The sequence below is a fragment of the Alosa alosa genome, chromosome 9, assembly GCF_017589495.1.
Source record: "Alosa alosa isolate M-15738 ecotype Scorff River chromosome 9, AALO_Geno_1.1, whole genome shotgun sequence".
In the NCBI taxonomy this organism is placed as follows: Eukaryota; Metazoa; Chordata; class Actinopteri; order Clupeiformes; family Clupeidae; genus Alosa; species Alosa alosa.
This window is the reverse complement of record NC_063197.1, coordinates 6,260,738-6,287,554: the sequence shown is the minus strand read 5'-3', so window position 1 is coordinate 6,287,554 and position 26,817 is coordinate 6,260,738. Positions and strand designations below refer to the sequence as shown.

General features: G+C 41.2%; 1 protein-coding gene across 2 annotated transcripts; it reads right to left on the bottom strand.

The window, feature by feature from the left end:
* Positions 1 to 216: 216 nt before the first annotated feature.
* sec16b (SEC16 homolog B, endoplasmic reticulum export factor) lies at positions 217 to 26,601 on the bottom strand. 2 transcript variants are annotated; one of them, XM_048253420.1, is made up of 26 exons: positions 26,357 to 26,601; positions 25,961 to 25,997; positions 25,230 to 25,550; positions 24,934 to 25,022; positions 24,381 to 24,483; positions 19,026 to 19,101; positions 18,542 to 18,659; positions 18,024 to 18,175; positions 17,756 to 17,817; positions 17,511 to 17,649; positions 16,999 to 17,244; positions 15,678 to 15,775; positions 12,196 to 12,277; positions 11,520 to 11,637; positions 11,265 to 11,376; positions 10,778 to 10,883; positions 10,492 to 10,629; positions 9,539 to 9,652; positions 7,561 to 7,645; positions 6,966 to 7,340; positions 6,457 to 6,485; positions 6,158 to 6,274; positions 5,976 to 6,071; positions 4,702 to 4,819; positions 3,523 to 3,578; positions 217 to 606 (listed from the first exon to the last, which is right to left on the bottom strand). In XM_048253420.1, exons 3-26 carry the CDS (start codon positions 25,490 to 25,492, stop codon positions 598 to 600), a joined length of 2,901 nt encoding a protein of 966 aa, XP_048109377.1. In that variant the 5' UTR covers positions 25,493 to 25,550; positions 25,961 to 25,997; positions 26,357 to 26,601; the 3' UTR covers positions 217 to 597. The 2 variants fall into 2 exon arrangements, with proteins under 2 accessions (XP_048109377.1, XP_048109376.1); XM_048253419.1 differs by lacking the exon at positions 25,961 to 25,997.
* Positions 26,602 to 26,817: the final 216 nt, after the last annotated feature.

The following is a 26,817-nucleotide window of genomic DNA, read 5'->3' as shown; positions in this document are numbered from 1 at the left end:
TGCTAAAGTGGGTATTCTGGTCATATAGTGTTTATCCTGCTTTGCCCTTTTGCTGATGACACAAAACATGCTGCCTCACTAAAGATGAGGCTGTTGGGGTACATCAAGCATGTCAACAGCAATACCCCCATCCCCCCCCACCACCACCACCTCATACAAGCCCACCCCCCACCCCTACTACCACAGATCCCCCACCCCCCGGCCCCCCTCACCAACCTCAACCCCACAGTCTCTCGCTCTCTCTGGCATCCAAGCAGTCCTTTCCCAGCCCTCAGCACAAAACCACAAGGCTTCAGCTGTTGAGCTTCCTCATGGTGCCAGGCCCTTAAAAGCCGATCTTCCTCCCCCTCGTCCACCCTTCAACTTTGACCTGCGTGCTCCTATGCCCAGCAGCATGTAACCTCCAAAGGCTGGAAAACACAAAACTAGTATCCAAAAAAGGAATTGTATGCCAATTGCCACATGGTGCTGTCCCACAATTCCATTGTTTTGGCTTGATCAAATATTGATGTCCACGTCTGGAATGCTCTTTTACTTGCTGCTGACCTATCCGTGGGGTTATCCTCATCCTGAAGAATCCTTTGGGCCTGTCCTATGCTAAGCACTCTGCATGTAGACAGCAAAACAACAAACAAAGAGCAAAACATTAGGAAGGCAGTAGAGTACTGCTTCAAGAGTTAAAACAGACACACACACACGTGCACACCAGGGATGGAAATTAGCCACCTGCCCCCCGCCAAATGCGGGTAGTTTTGTGCGCTGGCGGGTGAATTTGGTCAACTTACCTGCCACTATGGCGGGTAGATAAATAGAGCTAGCATAGGCTACCACAAATAGTCAGATCCGATCTAATTTTCATAGTTATTGACGGTTAAAAATAAAAAAGTGTCTGTAGGGATCATGTAACGTTAGGCTACCAGCCGTAAATCGCGCTGATTTGAAGTTCAACAACTAGGCTACCAGTGAGCCGCCACCTGCAGCATAGCCTATAGTCACTGGTGCAGTGCTTCACTTTTTGCCATTACCATTAACAAACTGTCGCTATGCTTTCATGTGCCACTGCTAGCTTATTTCAGGATGACTGCATAAACAAATCTAGTGAGATTTGTGGATCTGCGTTGTATCTAAACAGACTAATATTCTGACGCGAATTTGTCTTTTGAAGTGGCCCGTAGCTATTTTAATCCGGCCCGGGACACCTTCACAAGATGACATGCTACTATTTAGACCAGGGATGTCAAACTCAGGCCCGCGGGCCATTTTGGCTGCTTATTTGTGGCCCGCGAGGTCATTATTCAATCTGTATTAGAAGTGGCCCGCCGCGTAGTTTATACAACGCATCCATATCTGAGCTGGCCCGACAGTATTCTCTTCAGCGCATCCGCGTTAGAGCTGGCCCAGCACGCTATTCTATTCAGCGCATGAGCGCAGCCCAGGGCAACGCAGCCCATCAAGTTGCTACATACATCGATAACACTTCAAATCCCAAAATGCGTTGGATCGTTAATGTCGCCTTTTCTGTTCATAAACAAAACGTATCCATGCAACCAGACAAACTATCAACGAAAATGGCGAAGCGAAAGATTGATAATCGGAGCTTTCAAGATAGGTGGGAAAACGATTATACGTTCATATTATTCAAGGACAAACCCGTTTGGTTGGTATGTGGATTCACCGTAGCTGTCACTAAAGAGTACTACATAAAACGGCACCACGAAACTAAACATGAAGACAAATACAAAGATCTGGATGCGAAGCTTAAGCTAGAGAAGGTGGGAGAATTGAAAGCAAGTGCAGACTACCCAGACTACCCAAGCCAAGCCAAGTGATGATGCTGCAAAAGCGAGTTTTACTGTTGCACAGGATATCGCGCAAACAGCACGGCCATTCTCAGAGGGAGAGTTTGTTAACTGTTAATAGTTACAATTACATGTAAATGTACATGTTAAATGTTATTTACAATTTTTATAGTTCACCTGCAAAAAATAGGCCAATAGATTTTTTCTATTCAGATATTCAATATATTTTTTTCTATTAGGCTATATTCAGAAATGCCTGCATTCTATTTTTTCCTTGTGTGTATATAGTTTTAATTCAATAAAAACATAGGTTATTCAATAAATGTTGCGCTTGGCCCGCGACATACTCCCAGTTCTTAATGTTGGCCCCCTGTGAATTTGAGTTTGACACCCCTGATTTAGACCTATGACGCAAACAGGCGGACATCTCCACACCCATTCGTCGTGGTAGAATATCCTACAAACTTTTCATTCAGGAGATTAGCCTACATATCAGAATAAACAGCAGAATTTACCGAACACAAAGGTGTAAAGCATTCCGTTATGCAATTAGCCGTCAGAGTAATCCGGTTTTGAAATTGAAGCAAATGTCTACGAGGTCTCTAACTTTGGACTGTTGTAATACACGATACGGCCAAATACAAAATAAATGTTAACAATATCGCCTAGATAACTGTAAATATTAAAACCAGAGTTTTTCCAATGTAGTTTCACAAAATGCTAAGCATTAAGTTTCCTAAAGCTGAGCTGTGCATTTATTGTTCAGTGCATGATTTCATAACAGGCCAAACAGAAAATAAATACTAAATGTTAAATATAGCCTTGATACCTGTAAATATTTAAATCAGATGATGTACAGTATACATGGATTTCTATGCAACGTCACGAAAACATGCGTTCGCAACCAAGAGGCAGAAAGCACCATAGAACAGCATAGAGCAATGCAAAAGAGCAAAAGAATAAAATGAGTTTTTGTGCTGAAAACTGCACCAATTCGAAATCACAATGGTTAGAGAATGTTAAATATGTTCAATATCCCTAACGGAATGCATGTCTTCGCCAAAAATGACAAAATACGATGTTATATTAATAATGTAAATGAACGTCAAACTTTGAAATATAGTCTGAAATGAGATGTTATAATCATTGAGACAACAGGGGTATACAAAAAAATCCGATTGTAGCTTACAGCAGCTGACTATTTAGGTTAAGTTTATAATGTTGTGGACGGCCACCAAGCGTCTTCTGCCTCACGGCTGCGCGCGCATCTAGTTTTGTTGGTAAACGGGAAACCCGTGTATAGTTAGATCAAGGTGGAGAGTCGATTATAGGATGCTCCAGAACTCACACAAACGTGAGTTCCTAAAGGAGCCACACCACTTTTATGACATGACACTATGGCATATTATTGTGGTTCTGTTGGCTTTTAGTTTTGTTGCTACTGTGCTTGTAGGTTTAGGGCAAAATTCAGCACATTTTAGTAGTATCGCAATAATGCCGATAACCGTGATCATTTTAAGTAGGCTACTATAGTCATGATATCACATTTTCATGCCATTTCTCTAGTGGCTGGTAAAAAAGTTGAGTGGCTGGTAGATTTTGGAATCCACCAGCCACAGTGGCAGGTGGAAAAAATACTTAATTTCCATCCCTGGTGCACACACTAGACACACACTAGCTTTTCAGATCCATGTGCCGAAGGGCAGCTGTCACAGAAACTCACCTGTGGCATAGACCCGTGCTTCGGTGTCATGAATACACCCGGAGCCTGACCTACAGCTAAATGAGAAAACAAGATGTGTCACGTGAAGAAAAATGTCCTTGGCAGTCCCACACACAGATTGAATATAGAATATGCAGTAATAAAAAGCTATATTTAGGCTATCTCTGGCTATACTCAGTAGACCTCAGGTTCTTCTGTTTATGTTTCCTACATGTTTTTCGGCTGTTAGAATGATATGGTTCTATCTGGCATTGTCAAAATTGAGTGGACATTCTTATTCTGTGACAATAAGGTGAGGTGTGTCTTGAAATTGTATGAGTTTTTGGACATCACATCTAAAGAGGCTTGTTCCACCTATCAGTATACTGCAAGCTGGGGTCTATAAGGAGTTAAAACTTTTCCTTTGTAAATGTAAAAATCTAAATGTAAATCAGGTTTACTTTAAGTATACTTGCGTATACAAGGAATTTGGTCTCTGTATTTATCCCATCCATGAATTAGTGAAACACACAGAGCACCCAGTGAACACACAGTGAGGTGAAACACACTTTTTCAAATTTTCCTTTGGCAGCAAAAGTACATTAATCAGGAGTTTTGAGCTAGACCGTTGTTTTGTTTTTTGAACATATGCCATATGGAATGAACTACAAGTAACTCTTGATTTGGACTCCCCTACATCCATGGACGACATCCCCAACATCCATTAGAAACTCTTTTAAAATCAGTTCTCACAAACCAGGGTCATTGTTTCTAATACGTGGCTTTTATTTTTCATAACACCTCTTAAACATCGCTTCCCAGTGTTTTTTGTCTGTTCTGTGGTTTATTTTTTTTATTTTTTTCGCGTGTACCTTGCAACTGAACTTGACCCATTAAGTTGAGTTCTTTACTGCGTCATGACTACACAGCTGCAAACTCTGGCAAGGAGAAAGGGGGGCTGTGCATACAACCAACCAGGAGACTCTTCCATTTGTTTTGTCTTTGAGAGCAGAAATTACAGAAAGCCTACCACAACAACATCCCAAACACATCCAAATACACTGGGTGAAGACACTAGGATAGTTTCACACATTAGCTTTACCCTAGCTGTTCACTATCTTTAAGATGATGATATTTTGTTGACCTACACCTCATACTGTGGCACAATACTTATTAAGGTCAACAGGCTGTTGAACTTACCAGCTTGTCTGGAGAAAGGGTTGACACCTGTGGACAAAGGGGGAGCGTTTAATGTTCTAGAGGATTCCACTGATGTTTGAAGTGGCCCCGACGAAAAAATGGGACTGCTCGTTGGCTCCTGCAAAATGTACAAAAAGTTGTGCCTCGTGAGTCGCATTGCTGTCTCGCTCAAAATGGGCCAGTTATACAAGCACCACTTTAAAGACACACAGTGCCTTTTTTTCACATAGCAAAACTTACAAATTAATAACATAACAGTGTAAGTGATGAAATATTTAGTTGTGCATTTGTGAACCTGACTCCCTTTAATGTTAAATCTAGGTATAAAAGGTTCCTCACACAATGTATGTTAGCTTTTGGCTTGACCTACTAACAGGTTAAGAAGCAGGGCTATAGTAGGCTACAGTTCTTCAAAACACTGTGTTAGTGACAACAGAATTACGCCTTTTAAAGGTTGTTTTCAAATATCAGAATAAATATGTAAATATAATACATAATCTATAAAATCTATAAATCTATACATTTAATAGATTATATATTATATCCATATTTTACAATGTTAAAACTGTTTGTTTTTCAAGCATTGTTAATAGTAGTTTGCTAGATGTGATAAAAATGTTCTTGCCCTTGTTAGTCCTTGCCAGTTTTTGTTACATAGTTATTAAACTGTTAAGTACAATGTAATACACTAGGACTAGCACATATACACTAGGATTAGACAATCTGTGCATAAGAAATTCAAACATAATATTAATTCTAATTGGTTATATCCATAACTCCATATATATATAACTCCAAAGCCTTATTTTGCCTTATTCAGCATCAATACATTTCATTATTTCATTCATTCTTTCTCAACTAGTAATATTGAGGCTGTAGAAATGAAAGCAGAATGGAAAGTATATAAATAAAAAAGTTAAAAAAAGAGGATACTGAATGAGCAGTGAGGTTCAGAACCGACAATGTTTTAGAATTCATTATCCTCCGCTGACAAGAAAGGCTGCTAGAATAATTGTGGTAATGGATCGCAAGTCATATGATTTAAACTGTGCATCTAAAATTAGGGAATTACTTCTTGCAAAATGCAAAAAGAAATCCAATGCAAAAAGCCCATTTGCTTACTGCACCTTTGCTTCATGTCACACATGAAACTGACCAAAACAGCTCAGTGCTGTATTTGATTCCATTTGTATTTGATTGTCACTGAGTGCATCACTATGTACCCCATATTCCTTCAAAAACACACACCCAATGTCTGGCCGATGACATCATACCTGTGGGGCAGAAGGGGGGGCGACATCACTCTCTTCGCTCTTCGTGTCCTTCGCCTTGCTCCGGAACCATCCACTGAACCAGCCCGCCTTAGTGCTCTGCGAAAGGAATAATAATCGATAAACCATAAGCTCAACAATGTCTTATGTAGAGGGTAGGCATTTGGTCTGCAGGCGACACCCACTTTGCCTGGTTGGATGCTTGCTGTGTCCTTGGTTTTGGGCTCTGGCAGGATTGGAAACTGGGTCGGCTCGGCCAAATCACCGCCCCCCGGGGTCGCATCATTCGTGTAGAGAGGCACCTACGGAAGTGTAGGTTTACATTTGACCGACGTCAATTTTTTACTTGTGCAACTACACTGCCAGAACACTTAAAACATTTGAAATTCAAGTACAACTTAATGTATGTCATCAAAAGCACAAATGTGACATCAAATAAGTTCTTCACAGGTCAGATAACGATTTGATCTAATTCATTACTTACCATTGCTGGTCCGGAAGAGAAGCCTAGACCTACAGAGGAGGAATAAGGTGGTGGTTCCCACAACACATATCATGGTTAGAGCTATATATCTCAATTCATTTCAGATTTACATGCAAGGGTAACTAGGGGATAATAGTGATGTAACATTTCCATTATGTCAGTGTTAGAATTTGCCTTGTATATTTTGTACTATACTACAAACTACAACACATATCATGGTTAGAGCTATATATCTCAATTCATTTCAAATGTACATGCAAGGGTAACTAGGGGATAATAGTGATGTATAGAGAATTTGCCTATATTGTTCTACTACAGTATATGTTTAATATTGTTTTATAAGCAGGATCCACTCAGCAGGATGATACATTCAAGTATGCTAAAAGACAGAAGTGCCTTCTGTTCAACCAAACAGTCTGTATTCACACATAATACAAATATTAATATTTGTGGAGATTATAGCAAAATGAGGAGTTGAGGAGACTGCAAGCTTTGTCCTCCATCCTGACCTTGGGGCTCTGCTGGAGGAGAGCAGGGGGATGGATGCAGAGCCTCTCCTGGAGGGGGATAATAGGAGCTGGGCAGGATGGGGAGGAGACTTGGACCCTGGTGATGAGCAGCACAGTGTGGGATAGGCTTGGCCACAGACTCCGCCTGTTTTCTGGGTTCCGTGAGTGAGGGTACCATCATCTGCCCGTAGCCTGTGAGCAGTGGGGACTCCTGCATCAGCTGACCTGTGCTTGGAGGAGAGCCGTCCACTTGTGGGATCCAGCCCCCCTGGGCCCCATCGGGGAGGGAGTCTGGCAGGCCAGTGGCAGTGGCAGTGGCAGCAGCAGTGAGTGCCCACGCCCCTTCGCCATAATGCTGATTGTCAGAGTGCACACCTACAGCAGAGGGATAAACAGGAATCACACATTCTTAACGTTCCCCACTGACACACTTAACTCACTCGAAGAATTATACAGAGCTGGTGAGTGCATTTGGCTTCCAGCAAGACGGTCACCGGAGCATGGTCAGTGTGACACAGCCCCCTAGTGGATATACAGAGAAAGATTTGCTGACTGATACTGGAAACTGGGTCAAGGGGGTGGGGTGGGGTGTTACCTGAGCCAACTCTGTTCTCTTCAGGATCCACAGCATTCTCCACTCCAGCTGGCTGGTATGGATCATTACAAACCCAGTGCTTCATCTAAGCAAATATATATTTCTAAGTCACTGTTATAACAACAATTAAAAGGAAAGCCATGTTGCCAGATCATGTCAGAAAATGTCAGCCTCTGTGTTACTTGGAGTTAAAACATCAATTGAATTCAATGTGTAAGTGATTATAAGCATGTCTGAAACCTAAAACACAAAGACAAAGTGAACAGCTAAGTCTCAACAGCAACACTTGGGGGAGGGGGGGTACAGTAAAAATTAATGTAACTAACTGTAACTGTCGCTTTTTGCTTGTAGTTTTCCCCCCTTCAGCTTTCCAGAGTACACTCCTCGTCAGTCTGCCCCCCTCTCGACAACGGTTTACCTGCTTTTTGCTTCTTTTTGCTGGCTCTGCCATGATGAATGTCTAAGAAACTCCATCGCTACCTTTTTTCTAGCCGGTGTCTGGTGTGTATGTGTGTAGAGCCGTAAAGCAATTTGTTACATCGTGAGTCCGCGAGACTTTCTGACTCTGAGGCCGGTGGCTCGTCGGACCAAAAGTGCGAGACGGCCACCATTCAACCCAGAAAAAGTCATATTACCATTCCAAAGACTCTGAAGCTGTTAAATTAAGGCAAATTAATGCATAGTTCCCCTTTAATTCTCCAGGGACAATGCTCAATAATCAAATAGCCAGAGTTAATTTTCATCTGCTGACCCTAGCCAGATCCTAACAGGGCAACCTAGAATAAAACATACAGTAAAAATAAAACAACTAAGACAGAAAAACACAGAAAATCATACAATACAATTATCACACAATACCTACGCTCACATATTCGGCTTGCTTTGAGCCAGGTCTTAAGTTTGTGTTTAAAGGTTGGGACAATGAGACAGTGGTGATACTGTAGGTGTTAGTTTTACAATCAAGTGTTTTTAATGTCTGTTTGTATAGGGGGTCTCAATAGGTTTCAAGTGGTCATAGTTGTGTGTGACCAGCTTGTGAAACAGTATTTTATGTATGAAAACTCAAAAAAACTAAAAAGCTTACAGAGTGGAGTCTCCATGTAGACAGGAAAATTTTAAACCTTTAAAAATATAAACGACTCGTTAAAGGAGAATTCCGGTGTGATATTGACCTAAAGTGTGTTGAAACATGATAACGAGTGTGAACGTATGTCTCATAGCTCATCTCGGCTTGTCCCCTGCACTCCAAAATCTGGCGCTAGTTAAGTAAACTACCAGTGCTTTTTCAAAGTTCTCAATGTCTCGTTTTAAATGTCAGGGCCCTCGGAAGTCTACCAATGAAGTGTGGAGATACACTGAGCCTCGTAAATGGTGTAAAACAGTGATTTATTTGCATGGCTAGCCCGATGCCGAAGCACCACCATTGAAAAAGCTGTTGGTAGCATCGGCTAACTAGCGCCAGATTTTGGAGTGCAGGGGACAAGCCGAGATGGGCTATGAGACATCCGTTCACACTCGGTATCATGTTTCAACACACTTTAGGTCAATATCACACCGGCATTCTCCTTTAACAAAAGAGACCTTTTTAAAATGGTGAGTACACAGCCCCAACTTTATCTAATCATATTCCTGTGCTTGTTTAATTGTGTGAGGCCTTAGTTAACAATATTAGCCTTGGTGATGCAAAGTGTTTATAGGCTAGTTTATTGCCTTAGATTTCATCCATGAAACCTCTATTGAGTCTGAAGACATTGCCAATTTCTCACACCAATCAAATGCTTTCATAGTCTACTGCATGGCATTACTAATAACTCTGAAGCTTTGCATTATTGCTTAATGTTACTAAAGGTTTCAGCTTCATAAAGTACCTATAAAGCAGTTTAGGGGTAATTAACACCTCGTATCAAAGTCTTTAGGGAAAGTTTACAAAGTTCACATGGATAGAATGTTTTACTCCCACATGAAACTCGTAGGGTACCTGAGCTCCGATCTCTCTGGCACGCAGCTGGATCAGCCAATCAGGATCCTCCAAGTCCCCGTTTGCTCCTGTGTCAGCCAGAGAGGCCTCAGCGTGCTTTAGCCTGTCGGTCAGCTGAGGAGGAGGATCAAGATGGGCTCACGTGGCTCAGCAGTATATTTTGCACACAGAGTCCTTGGCACAGCACTGTTCCTCACAGGTTGGCACCACAATTTCATTGACATTTCAAAATGCTCCCATGACATTTCAAGGACCCATAATGAAATGTAAAGGACTGGTAACAATCAGGAACAGGAACATGAAATTGCATAGTTTATTTCCACAGGTTGGCCTTAATTGTTGCAAGAATCCATTCTTCATGTGATAGGTCAGCTAAGCTATGTTAATTCAACTCTGTGTGTGTGTGGGTTTTATTGGCGTTTATTACACGGCTCTTCATAATGCTGCAGAATGCTCCATTCACTTGAATAGGACTTCCCAACGTTCTAAGGTCTGATCATTTTGTATAACAGAACGTTGCTACGTATAACAGACTGCTGTCAAGGAAAATGGGTTTTGTGCTTCTATTCGTGTCTTTCATATCATTCTGCGAGTGGTTGGTTCGCTTAATGGAAAGTGAAAGTCAGCAAGTAAGACGTTGCCATGCAACACCTGAATCTGTCAAGTTCTATTTGTGTGACGTTGTCATGCAACACCTGAATCTGTCAAATTTGTGTGGCCAACTATTTGTTTTCTCAGCGGAAGCCACGAAACGGTAACAAAACTAGATGTACCGCAAAGCAGTATAAAATATGACCGCCGTCCAGTCCTGCACATTCTCTCCACAAAAATAACGCTTGTCAATTTGTCTCCATCCCCTACTTTTGTGTATGTAAATGAGTGTGTGTATGTAAATAAGTGTGTGTATGTGTGTGTGTGTGTGTCTAGTGTGTCTATGGTACTCCTGTGACTACCTTTATCAGTTCTTTCAGTAGCACCGTGGGGGGTTCCTGCAGTGTGAGCAGAGTTTTCCCAACCACCTCACAGTAGTGGTAGGCTTGAGAGGCAAGGCCGCAGTCCATCAGACGACAAGCATACAGGAACTTATACACCTGCAGATACATCGGACAATGACATACTCACACACACAAACAAATACACACACACACAATGCCTCATGAGTTCAGGAAGTTCGACACTTGAAGACAAAATTCGCAAATTCCTCTCTCCTGTTGTGACATCTAATCAGCAGAAACATACCTGAAAAGGTGGGTCAACCTGAGCAGGGTTTCCGAGCCTCTGGCTGTACTCAAACACCTCTGTGCACTGCATCGCTGAGCTCTGAATGAACTTCAGAAAGGGAAGACTACACAGAGACAGAACACATCCAAACAGAGCGTCAGCTTTACCTCAGTCTTTATTTTCACACAACAGCAGAGAATTCAAACATGCTCAACAGGTATCCTGATATTTGCCTCATTCACCCGGCGGCCAGAACGAGGCTAAAGGGTACACTTGCCATTACACCTCAGTTCAGCAGATGGTGCTGGTAATGTACTCCGTTTGCAAACTGCCGAAAAAGAAGAAGGGTTCACTGACCTGTTCTTCTTCTTCAGTGAGTTTTTTTTTTGGAAGTTTGCAAACAGAGTGCAATACCACCACCCTGGACTGAGGTGTGATGGCAAGTGTACCCTTTAGCCTCGTTCTGGCCGCCGGGTGAATAAGGCGAATTCTGTCCAAGCCTTACCTGTGACTACTGCCAAGAAGCACCAGGCGTTCAGCTTTGTTTGTGTACACACCAAAGGGAGTACGTGCTGTGAGGTAGCAGATATGAGCAGCATGCAGCTGCCCCCTAGAGGCTACAAGAGGAATTACTCATGTTTGCTTTTCAAGATCTCATAAGGTACAGTTAAGGCCAAAACAAACCTCAGTAAAACAATTACATGGCATTTTCGTCAAGGTGAGACGGCGGCTCTTTTGTGAAATTCTGCCACACACATACCTAGCGTGTCTCCCATGGTAATGATAGCCCTGCGGTGAGTATCGCAATCCTCACTTTCGTTGGACAGCATGACGGACAAATGGGGCTTCCAGTCGCCCCACCTGTCACTCCCGCAGCACTGCCCACAAGAAATCAGAACTAACATAGAGCTAACATGACATCATAGGGCACCATCAATCAAGGCTCTTTCTGGGTCAATGCTTTTCGGTTCTCTGTATTCAGGAAACATAAATGTTTGTTAGCTGTACCAGAGACTTTTCAATGAGGAGACACAGCAAACAAAGAATCTCGCATAGAAATGTATGGCAGTCGTCTACATTTCCGCCTCTTCCACCACTAAAAGTTGGTATGTGAATACATCGTGCCAATCATGAGGTATGTTGTGAATACATTGTGCCAATCATGTGTCGTGATCTCACAGCTGGAGTGAGGTTGGTGTAGTGAAGCCTTGTGCACGCACAGTTCTGCCCGAAATAGATGCCCGATAAGTGCCCAAAGTGTGTTGCAAAATGGCCGCCGAGTGGAGGAACTTGCCTAAAATGACTTTGGCTGTACAGGCAGTTTTTACCAGTAAAGGTTTCTGTATATTTAGTGAGGATCTATAGGGGAGAGGGGACACTCATGTTCGAATTTATAGGTGTCATGCTGTTATGAAGGTTAGTGGGCTTAGTGTTACCGTGGCAACGGTCGGGATTCTCTTGGACAGCAGCTGGAAGAGGGTTTGAAGAGGGTCACTGGGCGATAGACAGCCTGTAAATCTGAACACACACAAACACACACACACATACTGTACATTACATACACACAGAGACACATTTATAGACACACACCCATGTCAGGCTTTTAATTATAAACATAGCTAAGATATTTAAATAGATTCACGTATTTGCCAAAATTCACTGCAACTCTTCACTGATAGTCTCAAATATTGGTGTGCACACAGATGTATACCAATAAAACCTACACATGTTGAGCAACTCAATCAACAGACATCACAGAGATTGCTACCCAATCCGTCAAAATGCCCATTAAATGGTAGTGAAAAGAGCAGACATAAATAGTTTAAGCAGCAAGTGCATGAACAAGTCCGTCCACCTGCTCCTCCAACACACACATAAACACCCTGGAGGAGTGCCGGAGTCCTCCATCAGACCTTGCCAGCCATGTGCTCCTCCTACCTCAGACGCATAGAGCCCTTGCCTTATCCTCAGCATGAAGTCAGAGGTGTTGTATTACACGTTAAGTGATTCGCAGGAACTAGGGCCTAAGTAATATTAGCAGAGACAAGCTGTGTCTTATTTACAAAACATTAGAATGCCAAGCTGTGCCACAGCAAGTGTGCCCAAACCTGCCATGGGCAGTTTGGCTAAAGGAGATAAATTAAATTTAGACGTGACCTATTGAGGGAGCCGCGGGAGTCATTTACACCTGATATGCCTCAGAGACAGAACCCCCCATGTGCTAACAGATCGCAGAGTACAGTGCCGTGACAGAGACTCCCACACTAACCACTCCAGACGCGCCGCTCTTTGACGCACACACACGGAGAGGCATGGCACTGCTGTGGAAACTGAGAGGCCTCTGGGGGAACTTTAACACGGAGCAATCAATCAGTTAAAAACAGTTTTAGTTTGTAGATTATTTGTCTTAAAACCACATATTTAACTTTACAGTAAATTCTATAAAAATAGTTACAGTACCCTCCATAATTATTGGAACCTCTGCTAATGTTAAAAACAGGTATAAAAAAATTATCTTTTGGTGATTTATTGTAATCTCACAATGAAAACAATGAGGGAAAATCCAACCTTGAAGGGAAGCAAATTTATTCTGAGAAAAAGGAAAGGGGAAAAAAATAAATAAATATTCTTAACAAAAACACGTTGCCCACAATTATTGGCACCACTAGACAACTAGTCTTGTATACAAAATGCAATTTCCTATTTATATTCAACTTCTTTAAGTTAATCAGAGTGTCTATGGACTTTCAGAAGTAGTTCATTACTTTCTTTTGCACATGGAAAAGAACATGGAAAAGACAAGAGAATACAGTAAATTTAATTAAATAGAAATGTTGACATTTCAGTCACTTTCAGTCAGTCGTGGAATGGCTATAAAACTAGGTAAAATGCATAGTAAGGAAAATGCTACTATTTACAGTTAAAACTATAATAATTAAAAGGTTCTAATCGACTAAAAATGTGACAAACATGCTTGGACAAAGACCAATGGTTATCTTGACCCCACACACAATATGGAGGATGGTAAGATAGGCAAAAGATATCCATTAGAACCACTGTTTGAGAGTTACAGAAAATCTTCAAAAGTGATCTCACTGCTATAGATTATTTAGAGGATGGTGTGCCAGGTAAAAGCCTTTATACAATTTTTTTCATTTCATCTGACAATAGACCACAATTCCAGACAATATCACTGTAGCATTCAGTAACTCCTGCCATTTACATTTTTAATTAAATGGCAGGAGTTACTGAATGCTACAGTGATATTGTCTGGAATTGTGGTCTATTGTCAGATGAAATGAAAACTGACCTCTATGGCAAGAAACACTTTAGTTGGGTTTGGCGTACATAGAAGAATGACTATACTGAAAAGAACCCCATGCCTAATGAGTTATTTGGTGGAGGGGCTGTGATATTGTAGGGCTGTTTTTTATTCCCAAAGGCCTTGAGAACCTTATTAAGGTGCATGGTATCATGAACACCAAGAAAAACCTGAACATTTTCAATGGAAATCTGTCAACCTCTGCCAAGACACTAAAGGTGGGTCATGACTAGATCATTCATCAGGTCAATGAACCAAAACAAACATCCAGATTAAAGCAAAAATGGTTTACTAAACACAGAATATCAAGATTCTGCTATTGTCATCTCAGTCCCCTGATCTAAACTCTTTTGAGTAAAGATTTTGTAAAGACAAATGGTCTTAAATCCCTTGTTTTGTATTCTCCAACTTCTCAAGGGAGGCTTGAGAAAGTATTACAAGCAGGGATGCTAATAATTATGGGCAACGTGTTTTTGTTAAAAATATGTATTTCTTTATGAGATTTTCCTTTTTCTCAGAATAAATTTGCTTCCCTTCAAGGTTGGATTTGTCCTCATTGTTTTCATTGTGAGATTACAATAAATCACTAAAAAGATTATTTTGTATACCTGCAGTCAACATTAGCAGAGGTGCCAATAATTATGGAGGGTACTGTACGCCTCATTAAACATTAAAGATATACATTCTACAAGACACACAACAGTTCTAATTTGTTATTAGTCTATTTACTGCTTGCAATCCCCATTACCCTTTTAATGTTAAGCAAGCTTTATCCTGACATATAGTCTATGTTGCATTACTGTCCATGCCTATGTCTATCTAAAGGGCATAAATCTTTTCCAGAATGTGTTTATGTCTTGAACACAGCAAGCCAGGCCACAAACCATCTGACCCCAAAATGTTATGGAGGTGGTACCTATCCATAGAGGGAAAGTGTACACTGCCGTTCAAACGTTTGGGGTCACTTAGACATTCCCATTCCACTCCATTACAGACAGAATACCAGAGATCAGTTGCATTGTTTTTTTTTTTAATCAGGGCAGCAGTTTCTTACATAATTGCAAAATGGTTCTCCAATCTCCAATGTTTTCTCAGTTAGAGATGTTATCAGATCAGTTAAAATGGTATCAGATTAGTAAACAGAATGTGCCTTTGGAACATTGGATGAATGGTTGCTGATAATGGGCATCTGTATACTTATGTAGATATTGCATTAAAGATCAGCCATTTCTTCATCGTCATTTACAACATTAATGATGTAGGGGCATGGACAACAAGGACAAAAGTGACTCCAAACTTTTGAACGGTAGTGTAAGGTGATCTGAAACTTCTACCTGAGATGTTGAGATCTTTGAGATGTTGGGTAAGTTATTAAACTGTTGTCATTGCAATGTCAAATTTGATCTATTATTTGTTTTTCATGTGATGTTTCTCGTTCAATTTAATTTATCCACCACTGTTCCAATTCAAGCCCAGAGGCCACTACATATCTTTTTTTTTTTCAATAAACGTAATTCAACTCACTTGACCAGATGGTGGTTAAAATGTGAAGGTGTGTAGGTGTAGTGCAATTTTCAGCTGTTTTGTCCACTGTACCTGTTTAGGACGGTGGTGTATGCTCTTTTGTCCATCTTACTGGCCAGGAACAAGGCATGCCCCCACAGGCCACTCTTCATGGCCGACTCTAGAGCCTCCTGTAGGACGAGAGGGGGGGAGAACATTTATACTTACATAGGCATAGACTACATGTTTTAGTTAGTACATCAGTATGTGTGCTCACTGAAAACCGCAAGACTTTCATATTGTCGGCGCCCTCATAACCAGTTTAGCTTATGAGCAACAAAGATGACATGGGCCTCGAGTTATTGGGCCCCGAGGCAACATATTAAACAGAATTTACAGAATTTAACTTTGGGTTGCATGTGATTGGTTTAATTCACTTCAGAGAGGCCTCGCCCTCGGCAGCGGAACGGTGGCAACGCTGGCGTAACGCTAGGGTTGATTAAGCTGAGCGTTGAACTTGGTTCAACTTTCAAAGCGCAACGCAAGCGTATTCAATTGACAAACCGTTTCTGTTGCTTAGGAACGAGATAAAATTTATTATGGTCTGAGCGTTGTGTTACATTTGCAGCTGCCGCTTGCCGCTGGCTGATGTGATCCCCGCCTTACAGGAGCTTCAAACCAAAACACTGGACTAAACTAGGAGTAATTACAAATATGAAAAGGACTATTTAAAAGAGTAGTAATAGAATTGTGGAGTAATGCCCAGTAATTAGACAACACTGTAGCTGTTAAATGTCTACTGGGGTTGTTGTTGTTAAATTGGCTATTGGCCTTTGAGGTCAACCTCCCTTAGGAGTCTGGAGTGATTCCCTTGTCCATGACCTCTGAGGTCAACTTCCCTTGGGAATCTGGAGTGATAATAGTTTTTCTTTATCATGACAACTCTTTTTTCTTTATCTCATGTAATCCTTCAAGAATAGCCTGTTTAGTCCTATAAATATCGTAAGACTTTGTCTACGACAGACTTGTTGCTCTCATGCTTGCCTAGGATGCTTGTGTGTTTGTAACCTGTCTCCGGCGTCGTGAACAAAGCTTTGTACTCTGCCGTACGTACCACAGAATAGTGATGATTATTAAAATGAATGTTATAATAATAATCACAAGTTGCTGATAATTGTAATAGTAATAATAACAATGACAGTTGTGTACTGTCATAATAATTATAAGTGTAAAAAATTAAATCAATGTTATTTTTTTCAGAATCCTAGTTATGGAACTTATAGTTATCATAGTCATTAAATACACATCATCACCCAATGATAATGATGGACATGATGAGTAAGAAAATTATCAATTTAAAGTTGATTAGAAGGATGATGAAGATGATGATGGTGGTGATAGTGATGACAGAGACCTTCTTCCTCCCGGAGAGCAGCAGCTGTGTGTAGCTCCTCAGAGCCTCCTCTGTGGAGTCAGCAGGGCAAGCCGTGGGGTTCCCCGTCAGCAGGTCCGCTGTGTCCAGGGGCTCTTCCTCTGGTGGGGGCCTGTCGGTCAGGTCGATGAGGCTGGCCTCGTTGCCCTGCCCATCAGACCCCTCACAGGCACCCAGGGAGATGGTGCCTCGCGTCAAGAGCTCTGCGATGTCAGACCCCACGATTCTCTGAGCAAGGGTTAAGAATATATTAAGACATTGAGGTGGAGATAGCCAACCTGATAAATACACACAACTGTCCTGATGTATTTAATTAAACCAAAGTAACAGGTTATACATATTCAAACTCACTTCATGTCTGTATTTTCAAACTTGCACCAAGAAACAAACTTTGATTCTGCATTTGTATATTTCCGTATATTTCCGTAAAACATTGATCTCCCACTCCAGTGTAGATCATAAAAGCCTGTAACTGTATTGAGTGGAACACTTACCCCATTCTGTCTGCAGAGCAGTACCAGCAGGTTCCACAAGAGGGCAGCAGAGGGAGCATCTTGCAGTGTGTCATCCTTCAGACAGGCCTCTGCCCTCTGCAGAGCAAAGGTGATGACATCCACCTTGTGCAGGTCTGGCCTGGGAGGAGATAAATGGATATGTGAGCAGACGCATTGGGTCAACTTATTATTATGACAACTGATGTTTGCTGTGCTATCCAAGAGATGAGGCACTGTGGTGGTACCTGGCCAGAGGTCCAGGGAAGGCTCGCAGGTCCTTTTGTTCCTGAGACTCTCCAAGGATGACCTGGGAGAATTTTATTGAACAACTCATAATAACCCATATTAACACAAAACCTCCTAGCCCATGTAGTAACTCATTATTTCCTTATATTTTGATACTATTTCCATTGCTCTACAAACTTCTAAATCTCAAAACCTCAAGTCAGAACATACTATGCCAAGCACTTTTCTCCTCTGACCAGAGACACTATGACTACAAGGCTCCCATACCTCCAGGCTATGAAATTCCACCAGGGCCCGTTCGCCATCTGAGGCGATAGCAGAGCTGACCCGGATCAGCTGTCCAGCCGGACCAAAGCTGACCAGTGCATGAGGGAGAGTATACTTCAGCGGAGCAGTCAGCTGGGGCACAATCTCTGGCTCTGAACACAAACAGCATATTTATACACTTTAGCAGGAATTTTATATATATACTTTTATTTATGAATTTAAGTTGTTTTAATGAAAAGCTTCTGCTAAGTAACCATAATCATAACTTTATGTCAGATGAGATGATGGAGACAGACTTTGTGTGATGCCAAGTTGCCAACCCTATGGCAAGCAACAGTATATCTGGTCTGGTTCTGTTCAGAACTGAATCAGAGAGTGATCAGTTCTAGAATAAGGCTGGCACCACTCTACCAGATATTGATAATCAAGCAGATTACAATGGATGCCATGCTTACACTACAGTTTGAAAATCCTAACCGATTTCTAAATCGAGTTGCGATACAGGCATGATGACTGACCTAAATAGGACTGTGGGATGGGATCGCTCTCCTCTGCCCCATTGATATACTGGCTGAGCTCAGTACTGCTGGAGGACAGACCTGAGGCCTTGGAGCTGGCCAGCACACCTGGCTCACACTGGGGACATCATAAGTGAAATGAAAGATCTTCAGTTGAGATTAAACATGCTGTGTGAAAGATGCTTACAGTTACAATTGATGTAACTGAAAAACCCAAACCGAAAACTAATCAGTAGAGAAGAAAGTGGTGGCATTTTCTTTGCATCAGGAGAGTATTGCATTAGCTATAATAGGTGATACCTCAGAATCATTGACTGACACACAATGAGGCTAAATACTTATGTTACACTTTGGCTGTTTCCAAAATGCCATATTACTGTACAATTTACTGCAAATGACTTACTGCTTTTCTGTCACAAGTATACAAGCAGTGTTAAGTTTGCCATTTATGAAACAGCCTGCCACTGTCAGGCCAGGTGTGTACCTCCTCACTCTTCCTCCTGTAGTGACCCTCTGATTGGCTGTAGTCGTACTGTGAACTCTCCCCTCTTTGGTCATAGCTGCAAATAGTGTAATCCAACAGGCAGTGATGTTAGTCTCTAATCAATCTTACTGTATATTCACTCATGTGGCGAGGGCTTTTAACAAATGGGGAACATCACTTCAGCTTTAGTACAGAAGTGCAGAGAACACTTATTCCTTAATCTATTCAATATGACAAATGCAAGAAGAATGCAGCTACAGGGATGGAAAATGCAAATAAAGAAGTGTGAATTAAGCATAGTTGTAGTACATTACATTACATTACATTACATTACATTTGGCTGACGCTTTTTTAACCAAAGCGACTAACAACATGGTAAACAGTAAGTTTTAGAACAATTCTCACAATTTTAGGACAGTTTAAAAAAAACACATTAGAGTACAGTAAGAATAAGTGCGTCGGTGAGTGCTGTATTTTAACAGTTACTTGTCAGTTTAACGGCTGGTGAGTGCTAGGAGTACTGTTGATACTATACATGCAACTATCTAAAAGGCCAAAAGAATTAGTCACCAGCAGAGGTGTCAAGTAACGAAGTAGAAATATATAGACAAACATACAAGGGTTATTGCCACTAAGCCTGCCCTGGGTACACCAATTGTCTTGTCCGGTTATCTTATCTTACATCCGTTGCCCTCACAGATTCCTGCAGCTAAGCTTAGATGTACATTCCATTCCAATAAAGGTGATTGATAACATGCCTCTGAAGTTTGACTTTTTGCACCATTAATACTTATCGGCAATTAGTCATCATATCTTCGGCTCCATGAAACACATGTTAATGCTCAATACTACACATATTATGGTTCTTTAATGTATTTGCATTGTACTAAAATATGTGGCTGAAACAGGTAGCTAGTGCATCCCAAATGTTAATATAACATTATAGTCATTATAGCCTTTAGGAAAATGTTAGTGCACTATGAACCCCTGTTAGACAAGTGCTATTTCAAGAAAAAGTCCTTGTATATGGGTCTAGAGGCATTTCTTAGTAAAAGTTGGGAACAGGACTTTTTATCATAATTAACATGTGCTGAATCCAACTAGCCCTGTAGTTTTTGACCATCTAATTAGCATAAACAAAATGGCTGCCAAAATGGCGATTTTGGGCACTTTCTTCGGACGGGCATCATTATAACCATGTAAATAAATTAATATTGTTCACATCTGTGCATCTCAGAAATCTCCCGTGGGCAATAAATAAAAAAGTAAAGGCTATGAAAAATATAAAAATGCAAAAAAAAAAAACGAGTATTATGCTAATTAGCCTTATTATACTCTTGACTATGTTTACAGTCCTCTTTGGCAAAGAGTGTGGCCTGACTTCATTGGTAAACATCTTCTTCGTGGTGGGTGGACACATGTTTGGAGTTTAAAATCATTGGAGTTCCTTTGAACTAATCACGAACAACCGTTAACTACCTGTAACAAGTGTAATAAAGTGTGTACATTTATAAATATAAATAGAAAACTATGGATGGGATAGGGGCAAAATGTTCGCCTCCTTGTTGTCCCTGTGAAGGTTGCCATCGACATGGACACCTCAACAGGCACAGGCAAGGAGGCACGGGGACCAGTGATGCGTTGGCAGTTTTCACCATCCTCTGCCGTGCTTTCCAGTCGGAGGCAGAGCCATACGCGTAGATTACGGGGGGATATGTCCCCACCACTATTTATAATTTGAATTTTGTCCCCACCACTTCTAAAAATGTCCAAACCAATTGCGACCGAAAAAATCCCCACATACCAAAATCATCGAGTCTAAACCATGCGATAGGCGCGCACAATCACATCCTCACAGCATGCACACCTGCCTGGATATGTGTGGAGTAGTGTTGCGCGGTTAAGGTTTTTTAACATCTGCACCCACCCGACCCGTCAGGAGCGTCGATCCGCACCCACCCGACCCTCCAGTCATTTAATGCCTGCTAGAGTTGACTGTGGTTAGGAATGCCAGTGACAGGATGCAATGCCTAATAATCTCACTGCCTACAGCATAACTGCTAACAGTGCGCCTAGGCCTACTGTTAAACACCTGAAAAAATATTAAGCTGCTGTTTTCTTTTCATGACGAGCACTAGGCCTAAGTTTGAATTATTTATGACTGAATGTACCGTTGCGTTTTTAAGCGCCAGAACTGCTTATCACATCATGTGACAAAGTTTACACCAATCATCATCTTCTAATGTATCCTTATGTTGAGATGTCCATTCTCTTTGCCCTAGGCTATCATTTGTGCGTGAAGCATGTTTCAATTAAGACAGCACACAAGCTATTTTTATTGTTGTAATATTGAATGATTTCATGAATAAATTGTAGGCTACGCACAGTTTACATAGCCTAGGCTATAGGCACATTGTTTTTTTTTTTTGTTCGGGTCAGGTTCGGGTAGTTAATCAGTGCATATTTTTGAGGGTCGAGTGGGTGCAGATCGACTCTCCTGACGGGTCAGGTGGGTGCGAATGTTAAAAAACCTTAACCGGTGCAACACTACTGTTGAGCATATTGTAATGCAGAGTTGAATGGATGAATAGCTTACATAAGGGTACCCCGCATTTTTTTCAAACCACACTCAAGCTTATGGTTATTGTCCCCACCACTTCTAAAAACAAACTGACGCCCTTGGGCAGAGCAGTTGCCACCATACTGTGACACAGTTGGTGAGGATGCTCCCAATGGTGCAGCGGTAGAGGTTTAGAAGTTCACCAGGATCTGAGGAGAGAGGTTGTGTTCTTTAGTCTCCTCAGGAAGAAGAGATGCTGGTGAGCCTTCTTGATCAAGGTAGAGGTGTTGAGGGTCCAAGAGAGGTCCACAGAGATGTGGACACCCATAAACATGAACTGGTGACATGCTCCACCTCAGTCCTGTTGATGAGGATGGGGCTTTGTGTGCTAGCTTTTGACTTCCTGAAGTCCACAATGAGGTCTTTGGTCCTCTTGGTGTTGAGTGCCAGGTTGTTGTTGGTGCTCCACGATGTTAGGTGGTGGACCTCCTCCCTGCAGGCTGTCTCATTATTGTTGCTGATGAGAGCAATCACCATAGTGTTGTCTGCAAACTTGACAATGGTGTTAGAGCCATGTACAGGTATACAGTTGTAGGAGAAGAGGGAGTAAAGGAGGGCTCAGCACACGCCGGTGTTCAGGGTGAGGGTTGAGTGGGTGAGGTTTTCTAATCTAACAGACTGCGGTCTGTTGGTTAGGAAGTCCAGAATCTAGTTTCAGAGGGAGGTATTGATGTCCAGTTCACTGAGTTTGGTGATCAGTTTGGAGGGGATAATGGTGTTGAATGCTGAACTGAAGTCAATGAACAGCATTCTCACATAGGTGTTGCTATTGTCAAGGAGGGACAGGGCAGAGTGAATTGCCGTAAAGATGGTATCCTCTGTGCTCCTGTTCTGGCAAATTCTCTAGCACTATACACTGCAAACAAAATCTACCTCTGGGTACAAATAAAGTAACTTGAACTTGAACTTGCAGTAGTTATAAAGTTATTCATCTAGCTATTCACAGGACATTCAATCATTTTACTAACACAAATGTTATGAAGAAATATGGATATGGATAACACTTTATGGTAAAGGTACATGAATTATCATGAATTCATGCATGAATTAATTCATGATTTATGCATTACTTCATTCCTTTATATCCTATGAATCATCAGGAATTGACATGAATTCATATACTCTCATTCATGATGACCTCATGTATGAACAACACATCAACTAAAGCATTAGGTGTGATAGGTATATCATTATGATTTATGATTTTTTAAGCATGATCATCATGATTACATGAATTTTAGGATAATTGCTCATGCATTCATCATGTCTTTGCATCCCCTCAACTAAAGTAGTGAATAATGACATGTGTTTAGAGAACTCCAAAGTTATGTTCAAATCAGAATTTGAGCGGTGATGACCACATTTTTGGCAGAAAAATAAAGTCATGATCATGGTTAATACATCATAATTCATAATGATGAATTCATAATTCATAATGATGAATTCATAATTCATAATGATGAATTATGCCCACCGTACCTAATACTTTAGTAATGTGTTCATGAATGAGGTCACAAATGACAAACTATGAACTCAGTAAATTCCTGATGATTAATTAGATATTAATGAATGAAGTAATACATAAATCATTAATTAATTCATGTACCCTTACCATAAAGTGTAACTTACTCCGAGACTACATACATTACCAACCTAATTCGCTTCAATTATGTAAAATGTAATGTAAATCAGGTTTTATGGCCAAGTATACTTTGATATACATGGAATTTGGTCTCTGCATGTATCCCATCCGTGAATTAGTGAACACACAGGTCACACATTGAAGCACACATTAACCTGGAGCAGTGAGCTGCCTTGCTAGTGATGCTCGGGGAGCAGTGAGGGGTTAGGTGCCTTGCTCAAGGGCACTTCAGCCGTGGATGTGGGCATGGGAGACTAGTGCTCAACCTTTCCACCACCCACATTTTTCCTACTGGTCGGGGATCGAACCGGCAACCCTTTGGTTTCAAGCCCAAAGACCTAACCAGTAGGCCACAATTTTAAACTTTACATTTCATCACTACACATCTTTCTTGACCCTCAAAAAACATAAGTCTTATTCTTCAAATACCGTGTGCCTGCTCAGTTTTTTTCAGGTAATTAACATAGGCATAATACTAGATTTTTTTTCTTTTTTCACAGCCTGTATCCTTGATCTATTGGCCAAGGGAGATTTCTGTGAACAATATGAAGTAATTTACATGGTATAATGACATCCGCCCAATGAAAGTGCCCAAAATCGCCATTTTGGCAACCATTTTGTTAAATGCTAATTAGATGGTCATTAACTCAAAATTCAGCTTGGGAACAGGGCTAGTTGGATTTAGCACACCTTAATTATGTTAAAAAGTCCTGTTCCCATCTTTTACTAAAAAATGCCTCTAGGAAGCACATATCTCAAAAATATCACCTGTCTATGTGGCTAAGCTTAAGCCTGAGCTTTTGTTAATGGCATTTTTTCCCCTTACATTACTTTTACTTTTATACTTTAAGTCGTTTTAAAACCAGCACTCTTACACTTTTACTTAAGTAAAAGGCTTGGATTGATACTTCAACTTCTACAGAAGTCTTTTTTAAACCCTAGTATCTATACTTCTAATTGAGTAATGAATGTGAATATTTTTGACACCTCTGGTCTCCAGTCACCAGTGCTATGTGTACAGTAACTGTTGTTCCCACAGAAGCACCGGACATCAAATCACTAGGTTATGTATGCCTGAAGAAGTTCAAATGACCTGTGGCATTCTTGGTATGGCAGTCCACCCCAGTCCTGGCCATGGCTTTTGTCAGGAGGAGGGTTTGTCCTCCACTGGTCATGAGATGACCATCCACCGGCATCTGTATTTATATCATTCACATTAATCGTTAACAAAGAATCAGACGAAGACTCAGCTTTAATGGCCAAGTGCATTCCCACGTACAAGCAATTAGATTCCCGGCTGCTGGTGTCCCTTTAACATTATAGACAATATTAATGGACAGTAGGCCTATGTATAACATGTATTTTGTACATACAGTGCCCTCCAGAATTATTGGATTATTTTTATTAAAAATATTAATTTCTTTATTAGGTATTTTTGTTTCTCAGAATAAATTTGCTTTCCTTCAAGATTGGACATTGTTTTCATTGTGAGCATGATAAATCACCAACAGATGATTTTTTTAATACCTGTTTTTAGAGAACTCTACCAGGGGTGCCAATCTTTCTGGAGACACTGTACAACGGCCAAAAAAAGGATAAATTATAATTTATGTGTGCATTACTCTGACATCCGGCTGTGCTAGTACCTGGATGTTGATAATGTTGGCCTCTGTGATGGTGGTCATAGTACGCATAGGGGTCTCTGTATTCCCAGTATGAGTAGTCATATCCCTGCCTGAGAGAGCACAAGAGACCTTTATCCATAGAGCACCTGATAATAATGAACCGAATAATACAACACCAACAGCAGCCATTTTTTCCGTCACATTTCAAACGAAAGCAGCACTACCACTAAAGTCTTAAGATATCAATCAATCCATTATTTTGAGTGAGCATCTGTAATGTTACTCTCACAGAGAACAGCTGTTCAATTGAGACTGACCTGGAAAAGGGTCGAGAGTGTGGATGACCGTATCCTGGCCTGTAATATGGGGCACTGCCATGGGTCACATCTGGCCTGGCTGGATAGTGAGCGTATCTGGGGTCCACAGCAGACCACGGTCGCTCTCTCTCTCTGGGGTCCATATGAGGGTAAGGTCCTGGCCCTGTGGGGTGAGAGGGTCTGGGGTAGTCGTCTCTGGGGCGATGATGCTGCTGGTGCGTCTCTCTGTCCTGGTGCTGCCAGCTGTCACCTCTAGAAGCCATGGTCAGATCAGCAGCACCAAGTCTGGTGGCAATAGTCACTGAGGCGGTCACTGGTGGCCTAAAAAGTGGAAAATTCGAACCATTGTATGTGTTATGAGTAGGCTAAACTCTCCAAAGTATTTTTCTGGTCTTACATGATAATGAAAATGAAACGAAAGAAAGAAAGTCTGGCCTTTTATTCTAGTTAGTGTAAAGTTTAGTTCGTTTCTACTTAGTTAAAATGATCCAAATTAGATTTAGGTTTAGGAAAAAGTAGCCTAGCCTACTCTGCTGTATAGCCTACGCTTTACTGTAGACATTTTAGACTATCTTCTGATAACATAGAGGTCAAAGTACTAGCATTCATTATATCGTCTCATACTAAAACGCCACATTATATCTGATGAAAAATATCTAATTAAATATTGTCAAATACTGTAAAATCTTTCATCGAGAAAGTAAAAGTTACTACTAGGCTATACAACTCACTTGAATCAAGTCGCTCCTTGTTGCAGTCAAAGTGCATCTGCCACATCATTTATTGGAAATCACAACTGTGTGTCAATCAATCAACTGAGATGACCTCTTAGTTTCCAGTCCGTTCAAAGAGCGAAGTACAAGATTATGCCTTCCTGTCTCAGCAAATAGGCTACTTTTCAGCGATCCTATTAATAGCACAACAGGTATGATAGGCTACATATATCTTTATGGCATAAGCCACATAGCCTATCATAACGCCGGTTGTGATGTGTGTGAGTTGGGCGGGATGACAATAGACCGTTACACCCTATGTAGAGTAAACATCTTGTGCCTCGCCCAGACTCAGAGAGAAACGCCTAAGAATGACATATGTGTATAATGAAACGTCGTGATTTAGTTACTTACATACACATTCCTAATTTAAAGTTGACACCGCGTTGTGTTTTTCATTTGCACTCATTCCCATTTTTGGAAAGTGAAAAGGGATGCCACGTTGTGCGGAACTACACCGACTTGCTCGTCATACCGAGCCATAATATTCTCTGCAAAAAAAGGAAAAACTTTTAAGGCGGTCTTTAGTGTTCTCCATGTTGAAGAGGGAATGTGGGTCTCTTTCTGCGAGGCTGCAACCTGTAGAGTACAGACAAGTTCACTGGTGGTCTGACAGACCCACTTTTATACACAGCTTCGAGTGAGGTAAAGCCAGAAAAGTGGGTTAGATGCGACTAGTTAGTGCGCAATGCACTGTGTAGCCTAGTCTACACAATGAATTAGACGATGACGCATTGATAGAATGTCCCTGTCATGTAACATAGCCTAGGCCTATAATGATTCTCCACTGAATACACATAGCATAGCATGCATGA